Below are 12,864 nucleotides of genomic sequence, written 5' to 3' on the forward strand. Positions count from 1 at the left end.
ACCAACTCTCTCTCCACGCCCAACACCACCACCGTGACCAACTCTCTCTCCACTCCCAACACCACCACCCTGACCAACTCTCTCTCTACTCCCAACACCACCACCCTGACCAACTCTCTCTCCACTCCCAACACCACCACCCTGACCAACTCTCTCTCTACTCCCAACACCACCACCCTGACCAACTCTCTCTCTACTCCCAACACCACCACCCTGACCAACTCTCTCTCCACGCCCAACACCACCACCCTGACCAACTCTCTCTCCACTCCCAACACCACCACCGTGACCAACTCTCTCTCCACCCCCAACACCACCACCCTGACCAACTCTCTCTCTACTCCCAACACCACCACCCTGACCAACTCTCTCTCCACTCCCAACACCACCACCCTGACCAACTCTCTCTCCACCCCCAACACCACCACCCTGACCAACTCTCTCTCCACTCCCAACACCACCACCCTGACCAACTCTCTCTCTACTCCCAACACCACCACCCTGACCAACTCTCTCTCCACGCCCAACACCACCACCCTGACCAACTCTCTCTCCACTCCCAACACCACCACCCTGACCAACTCTCTCTCCACCCCCAACACCACCACCCTGACCAACTCTCTCTCCACTCCCAACACCACCACCCTGACCAACTCTCTCTCCACCCCCAATCTCTGTCCCTGCTCTCTGTCTCTGCTCTCTGTCTCTTTCCCTGCTCTCTGTCTCTGTCCCAGCTCTCAGTCTCCGTCCCTGCTTTCTGTCTCTCTTTGTTTCTGTCCCTGCTCTCTATCTCTCTCTGTCTCTATCCCTGCTCTCTGTCTCTCTCTGTCTCTATCCCTGCTCTCTGTCTTTGTCTCTGTCCTTGCTCTTTGTCTCTGTTTCTATCCCTGCTCTCTGTCTCTGTCCCTGCTCTCTGTCTCTGTCTCTCTCTGTCTCTGCCCTCTGTCTCTGTCCCAGCTCTCTGTCTCTATCACTGCTCTCTGTCTCTATCCCTGCTCTCTGTCTCTGTCCCTGCTCTTTGTCTCTGTCTCTGTCTCTATGCCTGCTCTCTGTCTCTCTCTGTCTCTATCCCTGTTCTCTGTCTTCGTCTCTGTCTTTGCTCTTTGTCTCTGTTTCTATCCCTGCTCTCTGTCTCTCTCTGTCTCTGTCCCTGCTCTCTGTCTCTCTTTGTCTCTGTCCCTGCTCTCTGTCTCTGTCTCTCTCTGTCTCTGTCCCTGCGCTCTGTCTCTGCTCTCTGTCTCTATCCCTGCTCTCTGTCTCTATCCCTGCTCTCTGTCTCTGTCCCTGCTCTTTGTCTGTCTCTGTCTCTATCCCTGCTCTCTGTCTCTCTCCGTCTCTATCCCTGCTCTCTGTCTTTGTCTCTGTCCTTGCTCTTTGTCTCTGTCTCTGTCCCTGCTCTCTGTCTCTGTCTCTCTCTGTCTCTGCCCTCTGTCTCTGTCCCTGCTCTCTGTCTCTGTCCCAGCTCTCTGTCTCTATCCCTGCTCTCTGTCTCTCTCTGTCTCTATCCCTGCTCTCTGTCTTTGTCTCTGTCCTTGCTCTTTGTCTCTGTTTCTATCCCTGCTCTCTGTCTCTGTCCCAGCTCTCTGTCTCTATCCCTGCTCTCTGTCCCTGCTCTTTGTCTCTGTCTCTGTCTCTATCCCTGCTCTCTGTCTCTCTCTGTCTCTAACCCTGCTCTCTGTCTTTGTCTCTGTCCTTGCTCTTTGTCTCTGTTTCTATCCCTGCTCTCTGTCTCTCTCTGTCTCTGTCCCTGCTCTCTGTCTCTGCCTCTCTCTGTCTCTGTCCCTGCTCTCTGTCTCTGCTCTCTGTCTCTTTCCCTGCTCTCTGTCTCTGTCCCAGCTCTCAGTCTCCATCCCTGCTTTCTGTCTCTCTTTGTTTCTGTCCCTGCTCTCTATCTCTCTCTGTCTCTATCCCTGCTCTCTGTCTCTCTCTGTCTCTATCCCTGCTCTCTGTCTTTGTCTCTGTCCTTGCTCTTTGTCTCTGTTTCTATCCCTGCTCTCTGTCTCTGTCCCTGCTCTCTGTCTCTGTCTCTCTCTGTCTCTGGCCTCTGTCTCTGTCCCAGCTCTCTGTCTCTATCCCTGCTCTCTGTCTCTATCCCTGCTCTCTGTCTCTGTCCCTGCTCTTTGTCTCTGTCTCTGTCTCTATGCCTGCTCTCTGTCTCTCTCTGTCTCTATCCCTGTTCTCTGTCTTCGTCTCTGTCCTTGCTCTTTGTCTCTGTTTCTATCCCTGCTCTCTGTCTCTCTCTGTCTCTGTCCCTGCTCTCTGTCTCTCTTTGTCTCTGTCCCTGCTCTCTGTCTCTCTCTGTCTCTGTCCCTGCGCTCTGTCTCTGCTCTCTGTCTCTATCCCTGCTCTCTGTCTCTATCCCTGCTCTCTGTCTCTGTCCCTGCTCTTTGTCTCTGTCTCTGTCTCTATCCCTGCTCTCTGTCTCTCTCCGTCTCTATCCCTGCTCTCTGTCTTTGTCTCTGTCCTTGCTCTTTGTCTCTGTTTCTATCCCTGCTCTCTGTCTCTCTCTGTCTCTGTCCCTGCTCTCTGTCTCTCTTTGTCTCTGTCCCTGCTCTCTGTCTCTGTCTCTCTCTGTATCTGCCCTCTGTCTCTGTCCCTGCTCTCTGTCTCTGTCCCAGCTCTCTGTCTCTATCCCTGCTCTCTGTCTCTGTCCCTGCTCTTTGTCTCTGTCTCTGTCTCTATCCCTGCTCTCTGTCTCTCTCTGTCTCTATCCCTGCTCTCTGTCTTTGTCTCTGTCCTTGCTCTTTGTCTCTGTTTCTATCCCTGCTCTCTGTCTCTCTCTGTCTCTGTCCCTGCTCTCTGTCTCTCTTTGTCTCTGTCCCTGCTCTCTGTCTCTCTCTGTCTCTATCCCTGCTCTCTGTCTCTCTCTGTCTCTATCCCTGCTCTCTGTCTTTGTCTCTGTCCTTGCTCTTTGTCTCTGTTTCTATCCCTGCTCTCTGTCTCTGTCCCAGCTCTCTGTCTCTATCCCTGCTCTCTGTCTCTGTCCCTGCTCTTTGTCTCTGTCTCTGTCTCTATCCCTGCTCTCTGTCTCTCTCTGTCTCTAACCCTGCTCTCTGTCTTTGTCTCTGTCCTTGCTCTTTGTCTCTGTTTCTATCCCTGCTCTCTGTCTCTCTCTGTCTCTGTCCCTGCTCTCTGTCTCTCTTTGTCTCTGTCCCTGCTCTCTGTCTCTCTCTGTCTCTATCCCTGCTCTCTGTCTCTCTCTGTCTCTATCCCTGCTCTCTGTCTTTGTCTCTGTCCTTGCTCTTTGTCTCTGTTTCTATCCCTGCTCTCTGTCTCTGTCCCAGCTCTCTGTCTCTATCCCTGCTCTCTGTCTCTGTCCCTGCTCTTTGTCTCTGTCTCTGTCTCTATCCCTGCTCTCTGTCTCTCTCTGTCTCTAACCCTGCTCTCTGTCTTTGTCTCTGTCCTTGCTCTTTGTCTCTGTTTCTATCCCTGCTCTCTGTCTCTCTCTGTCTCTGTACCTGCTCTCTGTCTCTCTTTGTCTCTGTCCCTGCTCTCTGTCTCTCTCTGTCTCTATCCCTGCTCTCTGTCTCTCTCTGTCTCTGTCCCTGCTCTCTGTCTCTGTCTCTCTCTGTCTCTCTCTGTCTCTGTCCCCAGTCCCAGCTCCAGCTCCTACAGGACATACTCTGTCTCTGTCCCCAGTCCCAGCTCCAGCCCCTACAGGACGTACTCTGTCTAATACTGACCTCTTCTGTCCTCCGAAGGAAGTGCAGCAAAATAGTGTGGTTTCCTTGGGGAGTGCATCCCAATAATATCTCCTTTCTCCTGAAGTGTACACTCGTTCCCTGCACTCGTTCACTACCACAGATCTAAACGCATTGTATTGGTGCAGACTTGGGCTTGAGGGATTTTCCACAGTATTTCTTATACCAGTTATATTTCCTTTGAAATTAGCAAAGGGAAGTGAACAAGTGCACACTTTGGGAGGAAGGAGGGATCATTTGGGACGAAGCCCTGGTGGTTAATTAACAACCTCTGTGTCTGATGTTAGTGTCCCAGAGGTAGTCAGTGTCCTCAGATCTCTCTCTCTCATTCTGACTCAGCACGGCAACAGCACGGCAACAGCACGGCAACAGCACGGCAACAGCACGGCAACATGGCTCACCGTCGCTTTGAGGGCAAAGAGCACGCAGCCTCCTACCTGAGGTACAGGGTGTCCCCCCCACAGGAGCTGATCACAGAAATACTGGCATTTCTGGAGAATATGGTAGGGGCCTGTGTGTGTGTGTGTGTGTGTGTGTGTGTGTGTGTGTGTGTGTGTGTGTGTGTTTGTGTGTGTGTGTGTGTGTGTGTTTCCGTGTGTCCGTGCGTGTGTGTGTGTGTGTGTGTGTGTGTGTCCGTGCGTGTGTGTGTGTGTGTGTGTGTGTGTGTGTGTGTGTGTCCGTGCGTGTGTGTGTGTGTGTGTGTGTGTGTGTGTGTGTGTGTCCGTGTGTGCAGGGAATGTAGTTTGCCCCTAGACCCTTGCCCTGTTCGAATGATTTTTGTAAACAAAAATGGTTCACAATTGTGTAAGCCCAAACCGATCTAATCGTATGTATTTGGCTGCTATAATTGTGCCTATCTGGATTTATTAGCGTAATTTGTTTTTTTCACAAACTGTATAACGCTGTATAGCGCTGATATACCGCTGACTCCGGATGTTATTGTCACTTCAGAAAGGAACGCCGTTCGACCTTGCCGTGGACGTAGGCTGTGGCTCGGGACAGGGGACACTCCTACTGGCCCCTCACTTTACCCAGGTGATTGGGACAGACATCAGCCCCGCCCAGCTGGAGGTGGCTCTGGCCAATAGCAGCGCCCCAAATATCTTCTACAGGTAAGAAGGGGGAGGGGCACGCAGGATAGTGGGCGGGAATTGCTTTGTTGTCCTAGCAAGGATCAAGGTGAAGTCCAAGGTCATGCTTTAATTAGTGAAGTGTTATATGTATTGTGATGTGTTAAATGTCTGTCTGGAAGGTTGGTACTGTTGGCAGACAACAGTGTCTATTGGTCAATAAAGTAGTCCTTCATTCCTTCATATTTAGATGTAATTATCCTGTTTTTGATACCATACCCCATTGAAACATCCCTGTAGTTTGAACTAGAAACATAGTTAACTCGGACACGTTGAGGTCCAAATGTCACCAGTTAAACATCCAAAATGTGTAACCCTTTCGTCAGCATGCAGACACGGTCTCACATCTCCCATAACCCCACAGGCAGTGTCCTGCAGAGGAGTTACCGTTCGCTGACGGCGAGGTAGACTTGGTGACGTCCATGACTGCGGCACAGTGGTTCCACCGACCACGGTTCCTCCAGGAGGCAGACAGGCTGCTGAAGCCCAGAGGGTGTCTGGCCCTGATCAGTTATACCCTGGACATGGACCTGGAGTACGGACACCACTCCCACACCCTGACTGACATCTGTCATCAGGTCAGATAACAAACAACTGATTTAATTGATTGATTTAATTGATAAGATCATTAAAAATAGCAGGCTGCTCCAGATGGAGACAACATCACATACAATCAACTGACCAACTGACTATGTATAGGAGTCCCACTATCTCAGTGTTAAATGAACCAGTTTAACACTGGATAATTGGGACTCATATGTACTCTGTGAAAGGGTTAAATGTAACACTCTCTGAGTTCAATGTACACTGGGATCTGGCCTTCTATGAAGTGTGTACACTGGGATCTGGCCTTCTATGAAGTGTGTACACTGGGATCTGGCCTTCTATGAAGTGTGCAAACTGTGTGACTTCAGAGTAAGGAAACAACGGGAAAGTAATTCAGAGTAAGGAAACAACGGGATAGTAATTCAGATTAAGGAAACAACGGGAAAGTAATTCAGAGTAAGGAAACAACGGGAAAGTAATTCAGAGTAAGGAAACAACAGTAAAATAATACTACCTTATTCATGTCCCCTGCAGTTCTACAAGAACCTGCTGCCATTTCGCAGTGCCCACATAGGTACTACCACGGTCCCTCTCTACAAACAGATGTATGACTCATGCCCGTACCCAGACAAAGAGTGGTGAGTGCTGCTGAAAAGCCACGGTATCCAGACTGCTACTGTATATCTGGCTCTGTGTCTACTGTATATCTGGCTCTGTGTCTACTGTATATCTGGCTCTGTGTCTACTGTATATCTGGCTCTGTGTCTACTGTATATCTGTCTCTGTGTCTACTGTATATCTGGCTCTGTGTCTACTGTATATCTGGCTCTGTGTCTACTGTATATCTGGCTCTGTGTCTACTGTATATCTGTCTCTGTGTCTACTGTATATGTTGCTGGCTCTGTGTCTACTGTATATCTGGCTCTGTGTCTACTGTATATCTGTCTCTGTGTCTACTGTATATCTGGCTCTGTGTCTACTGTATATCTGGCTCTGTGTCTACTGTATATCTTGCTCTGTGTCTACTGTATATCTGGCTCTGTGTCTACTGTATATGTTGCTGGCTCTGTGTCTACTGTATATCTGGCTCTGTGTCTACTGTATATCTGGCTCTGTGTCTACTGTATATCTGGCTCTGTGTCTACTGTATATCTGTCTCTGTGTCTACTGTATATATGGCTCTGTGTCTACTGTATATCTGGCTCTGTGTCTACTGTATATCTGTCTCTGTGTCTGCTGTATATCTGGCTCTGTGTCTACTGTATATCTGGCTCTGTGTCTACTGTATATCTTGCTCTGTGTCTACTGTATATCTGGCTCTGTGTCTACTGTATATGTTGCTGGCTCTGTGTCTACTGTATATCTGGCTCTGTGTCTACTGTATATCTTGCTCTGTGTCTACTGTATATCTGGCTCTGTGTCTACTGTATATCTGGCTCCGTGTCTACTGTATATCTGGCTCTGTGTCTACTGTATATCTTGCTCTGTGTCTACTGTATATCTTGCTCTGTGTCTACTGTATATCTGGCTCTGTGTCTACTGTATATGTTGCTGGCTCTGTGTCTACTGTATATCTGGCTCTGTGTCTACTGTATATCTTGCTCTGTGTCTACTGTATATCTGGCTCTGTGTCTACTGTATATCTGTCTCTGTGTCTACTGTATATCTGGCTCTGTGTCTACTGTATATCTGGCTCTGTGTCTACTGTATATCTTGCTCTGTGTCTACTGTATATCTGGCTCTGTGTCTACTGTATATCTTGCTCTGTGTCTACTGTATATCTGGCTCTGTGTCTACTGTATATCTGGCTCTGTGTCTACTGTATATCTGGCTCTGTGTCTACTGTGGACACGGTGCCTTCGAAAAGTATTCAGACCCCTTGACTTGTTCCACATTTTGTTACGTTGCAGCCTTATTCTAAAATGGTTTAAACAAATGAAAATTCCTCAGCAATCTACACACAATACCCCACAATGACGAAGCGAAGACAAGTTTTTAGACATTTTTGCAAATCTTTACGTAAGTATTCACACCATTTGCTATGATATTGAGCTCAGGTGCATCCTGTTTAATTGATCATCCTTGAGATGTTTCTACAACTCGACTGGAATCCACCTATGGTCATTTATATTTATTTTAACATGATTAGGAAAGGCAAACACCTGTCTATATAAGGTCCTATAGTTGACAGTGCATGTCAGAGCAAAAACCAAGCCATGAGGGTGAAGGAATTGTCCGTAGAGTTCCGAGACAGGATTGTGTCGAGGCACAGATCTGGTGAAGGGTACCAAAAAATGTCTGCAGCATTGAATATCCCCAAGAACACAGTGGCCTCCATCATTCTTAAATGGAATAAGTTTGGAACCTTCATAGAGCTGACCGCCCGGCCAAACTGAGCAATCGGGGGAGAAGGGTCTTAGTCAGGGAGATGACCAAGAACCCGATGGTCACTCTGACAGAGCTCTAGAGTTCCTCTGTGGAGATGGGAGAACCTTCCAGAAGGGCAACCATCTCTACAGAACTATACCAATCAAGCCTTTATGTTAGAGTGGCCAGATGGAAGTCACTCCTCATTAAAAGGCACATGGGGCTCCCGAGTGGCGCAGCAGTCTAAGGCACTGCATCTCAGTGCTAGAGGAATCACTACAGTCCCTGGTTTGAATCCACCCATAGGGCGGCGCAGAATTGGCCCAGCGTTGTCCAGGTTTGGCCGGGGTAGGCTGTTATTGTAAATAAGAATTTGCTCTTAACTGACTTGCCTAGTTAAATAAAGGTTAAATTAAAAATATATATAATATGACAGCCCACATGGCATTTGCCAAAAGGTACCTAAAGACTCTCAAATAGTGAGAAACAAGACTCTCTGGTCTGATGAAACCAAGATTGAACTCTTTGGCCTGAATGCCAAGCGTCGCGTCTGGAGGAAACCTGGCACCATCCCTGCGGTGAAGCATGGTGGTGGCAGTATCATGCTATTTTGATGTTTTTTAGTGGCATGGCCTGGGAGACTAGTCAGGATAGAGGGAAAGATGAACAGAAAAACCCTGCTCAGACTTGGGCGAAGGTTCACCTTCCAACAGGACAAAGACCCTAAGCAAACAGTCAAGACAACGCTGGAGTGGCTTCAGGACTAGTCTCTGAATATCCTTGAGCGGCCCAGCCATAGCCCGGACCTGAACCCGATCATACAGTTCTGGAGAGACCTGAAAATAGCTGTGCAGCAACGCTCACCATCCAACCTGACAGAGCTTGAGAGGATCTGCAGAGAAGAATGGGAGAAACTCCCCATATACAGGTGTGCCAAGCTTGTAGCGTCATACCCAAGAAGACTCAATCGCTTCCAAAGGTGCTTCAACAAAGTCCCGCCCGACTGAAGGGTCTGAATATAAAAAATAAAATAAAAACTATTTTAGAGTAAGGTTGTAATTGAATAAAATGTGTAGGGGTCAAGGGGTCGGAATACTTTACGATTGCCCTGAATATTAGTATACTAGCATACCATCGCCTAGCCTAGCGTAGCCTAGCATAGCCTAGTCTAGAGTATCATAGAATAGCATAGCTTAGCCTAGCATAGAATGCCTGGCCTAGCTTAGCATAAAATAGTATTCTGATTTTGTTCAGTGTTTTTGTGTTGCTCTTTCCAGGCATGAGTGTCTGCGGATGAGGAGACCAATGCCTCTGAGTAGCTACATCGGCATGGTGGAGACCTTCTCTAGCTATCGGGCGTTTCTGAAGCAGGATCCAGTGGAAGCCCACAGGTTCTCCCAGGACTTCAGGAACAGGTGAGCTTCAGCATTCAGGTGCTAAAAATGGCTGGAATTAAATTGAATGTGCCTTTACCAATGTTTACACCATGTTTATTTTTGCAAACTACTGTCTGCACACTTCTATTACATTTATGAACGCTGGAAGCAGCTATCTACGAGGGGAGACTTATCTGCTTATAGCTTCATATATATAAACATTTGAACACAATTCCATAAATAGTGCAGTGCAGGTTGGTTTGAAATGAGTTGAATTTCTCATCTCTAAGAAAATCTTAGTGAGCTGATGACCATCTTCTTTGACTGTCACTCACTCTGTTCCACTCCTCCTCTTCTGGCCCGAGGTTGCTGTCTGAGATGGGGGAGTCGAATCCAGACACAGAGATCACAGTGGTGGTGAAGTATTTCTACTGGCTGGCCTACAAACCTGCTGCAGCCTGATCTGGGGCAAAGACGCAGCAAACCCCACAGACTCTTCCCTTGATGTTTTCTGTTGCATCTAATGGCAAAATGACATAACTAAAAGACAAGACAACAAATAAGACCACGAGTTACATACAACTTAAATCATTAGTCCATCAAAGTCAAAATGAAAAGTGAACCCACATGAACTCCAATACCACCTAAAGAAGATGTTTACGATGTTTCAGAATAGTCTGGATACCCGATGAGCTCAACCATTTCTTGTTTTATAAAGAAACAGCTTGTTAAAATACAATTGTCTTTTGTTAAAATACAATTGTCTTCTCTGGTTTACTGTAAAGTTAACTGTAACTGGTAATTACAGTGGTTTGCGTTCTGAACACACAGTCCGATGTCTCCAGCCTCTTGCGTATGCGCTCACACATGCTCCCTCTGTGTCCCTCTGAGTGTTGAGGCTGGTGTGTGTGTGCATGTGTTTTCAAAGGAGTAGGACTGAGATCCTGCCTGGCAGGAGTCAGTCTCTGACAGTAGTGAGGTCTCCCCATCTGAAATGCCATATGGTGCCCCTAGTGGTAGAATAAAGTAATACTTTCCCTACCTCACCTCATAGCCCCATCTCATGGCCCGAATTCAATTCAAGGCCACAACTCATAGTCCCAACTCATAGCCCCAACTCCTAATCCCAGCTCATGGCCCGAATTCAATTCATAACCACAACTCATAGTCCCATCTCATGGCCCCAACTCATAGCCCCAACTCATAGCTCCACCTCATAGCTCCACCTCATAGTCCCAACTCATAGCTCCACCTCATAGCCCCACCTCATAGCCCAATCTCATGGCCCAAGTTAAATTCATAACCACAACTCATAGTCACAACTCATAGCCCCAACTCATAGCCCCAACTCATAGTCCCAACTCATAGCTCCACCTCATAGCCCTACCTCATAGTCCCAACTCATAGCCCCAACTCATAGCCCAAATTCATAGCCCCACCTCATAGCCCCAACTCATAGTCCCAACTCATAGCCCCAACTCCTTGCCTGAATTCATAGCCACAACTCATAGTCCCACCTCATAGCCCCACCTCATAGTCCCACCTCATAGTCCCACCTCATAGCCCCAACTCATAGCCCCAACATAGCCCCAACTCATAGTCCCACTTTATAGTCCCACCTCATAGCCCCAACTCATAGTCCCAACTCATAGCCCCACCTCATAGTCCCATCTCATAGCCCCAACTCATAGTCCCACCTCATAGTCCCACCTCATAGCCCCACTTCATAGCCCCAACTCTTAGCCACAACATAGACCCAACTCTTAGCCACAACATAGACCCAACACTTAGCCACAACATAGACCCAACTCTTTGCCCCAACTCTTAGCCACAACATAGACCCAACTCTTAGCCACAACATAGACCCAACTCTTAGCCACAACATAGACCCAACTCTTTGCCCCAACTCTTAGCCACAACATAGACCCAACTCTTAGCCACAACATAGACCCAACTCTTAGCCACAACATAGACCCAACTCTTAGCCACAACATAGACCCAACTCTTAGCCCCAACTCTTAGCCACAACATAGACCCAACTCTTAGCCCCAACTCTTAGCCACAACATAGCCCCAACTCTTAGCCACAACCTAGACCCAACTCTTAGCCACAACATAGACCCAACTCTTAGCCACAACATAGACCCAACTCATAGCCCCAACCCATAGTCACCCTTTTTGGCCCAACTCATAGCATCAACTCATAGCCCCAACTCATAGCCACACTTTATAGGCCCAACTCATAGCCCCAACTCATAGCCACACTTTATAGTCCCAACATAGACCCAACTCTTAGCCACAACACAGGCCCAACTCATAGCCACAACATAACCCCATCTCATAGCCACAACATAACCCCATCTCATAGCCACAACATAGCCCCAACTCATAGCCACAACATAGCCCCAACTCATAGCCACAACATAGCCCCAACTCATAGCCACAACATAGCCCCAACTCATAGCCCCAACTCATAGCTCCACCTCATAGTCCCACCACATAGACCCAACTCTTAGCCCCAACTCATAGCCACCTGGGTATACCTGACCCACTAAACTCTGACTCCAGGCCTCAACATGGAAGCGTTCATCAAGCCTTCTCTGAAGAAGCTTTCCTGAGACTACAGGGGTGTATTCATTAGTGCACACCGTAGAAAAACTTTTAGTTCAGGTTTTTCCCTCCCAGTTTGGGCCTGTTTGCTCATTCCTATTGAATACACCCCAGGTCCTTTATCTCAGTTCTGTTTCTCCTCTTCAGATGTAATGTCAGATGCCCACCGTACCATCTTCCTCTCTTAGGACTAGAGTTACTTTAACTTAGTATTACCGGGCTATTAGTCTCTGGCTGTGGCTGTCTGGGACTAGTGTCTGGGACTAGTGTCTGGGACTAGTGTCTGGGACTAGTGTCTGGGACCACCTTAATGATCATATAGCCAAGCTGACAGCAGGCCAGCTGAGACAGGGGTAATAGGGCGCCAGAGGGCTTTCTGGGTGATGATGTGGGTTTGAGATGGTGAGTGGCTTAGTGTGGAAGAGGAGAGGACTTATAAATAGCTCTGAATCAGCTACTTGCGAGTGGTTCTCCTGATTCATTGGGGTCAGGTCTCGGGATGTTTTCACTATCACTTTACAATGTATTCACTTTCTTCCTCTCTCCCTAAGTCACCATGGTCTGCTTTCCATACCAATCTCAGAAGTAATGATCTTACTCTTGACAGCTAATACGTAGAACGCTGATCCCCAAATGCATAACAACAAGGTCGGTCAGTCACCATGACGATACTGATAAGGACCAATGCATGTGCACTCCACAGGTGGTCATCACACATCCATTACATTCGTAATGATTCAATCAAACATTGCGAACTCACCGGCTAATGTTTTCTGATTGCATTCCTATAACTAATTACAATCACTTACCGCTCTATTAGATTTGGCTCAATAGGTGACAGTGTTTGTAAGTGTTGAAGGAATTTAATTCCTCTGTTTTAATTCCCAATTCAAATTAAACACTTTTGTAAGACCCTTATTTTATACGAATGGACAGAGCCCGGTCTTAAAAGTCAAGTAACAGCGTTTATTTCAAGAGAGTACTGAGTACATACACATACACACATTATAAACTGAAAATGACGTCAGCGTTTTCAAAATGTTCCGTCTCTTCTTGACACTGGTAGAAAGGCCCTATAGCTCTCAAGCATTCCCTCCTCGCCTAGAGCCAAGGTCAGTCAGTGTAGATAAGCATT

At 47.7% G+C, this 12,864-nt stretch overlaps 1 protein-coding gene across 1 annotated transcript; it reads left to right on the forward strand.

Moving 5' to 3' along the window:
* The first annotated feature begins 3,786 nt into the window (after positions 1-3,786).
* On the forward strand, positions 3,787-9,950 carry LOC110527273 (putative methyltransferase DDB_G0268948). Its single transcript, XM_036982452.2, has 6 exons — positions 3,787-4,204; positions 4,653-4,813; positions 5,196-5,409; positions 5,912-6,015; positions 9,022-9,159; positions 9,486-9,950. The coding sequence occupies exons 1-6, from the start codon at positions 4,094-4,096 to the stop codon at positions 9,580-9,582; spliced, it is 825 nt and encodes a 274-aa protein (XP_036838347.1). The 5' UTR covers positions 3,787-4,093; the 3' UTR covers positions 9,583-9,950.
* Positions 9,951-12,864: the final 2,914 nt, after the last annotated feature.

Source organism: Oncorhynchus mykiss, chromosome 18 (genome assembly GCF_057628025.1).
Source record: "Oncorhynchus mykiss isolate SJ-2025 chromosome 18, ASM5762802v1, whole genome shotgun sequence".
NCBI classification, from domain to species: Eukaryota; Metazoa; Chordata; class Actinopteri; order Salmoniformes; family Salmonidae; genus Oncorhynchus; species Oncorhynchus mykiss.

Coding starts and splice junctions, on each gene's coding strand:
- LOC110527273 (XM_036982452.2), top strand. CDS start 4,094: ATGGCTCACCGTCGCTTTGAGGGCAAAGAGCACGCAGCCTCCTACCTG. Junction 5,410..5,911: donor TGACTGACATCTGTCATCAG/GTCAGATAACAA, acceptor TGTCCCCTGCAG/TTCTACAAGAACCTGCTGCC. Junction 6,016..9,021: donor CCGTACCCAGACAAAGAGTG/GTGAGTGCTGCT, acceptor TGCTCTTTCCAG/GCATGAGTGTCTGCGGATGA.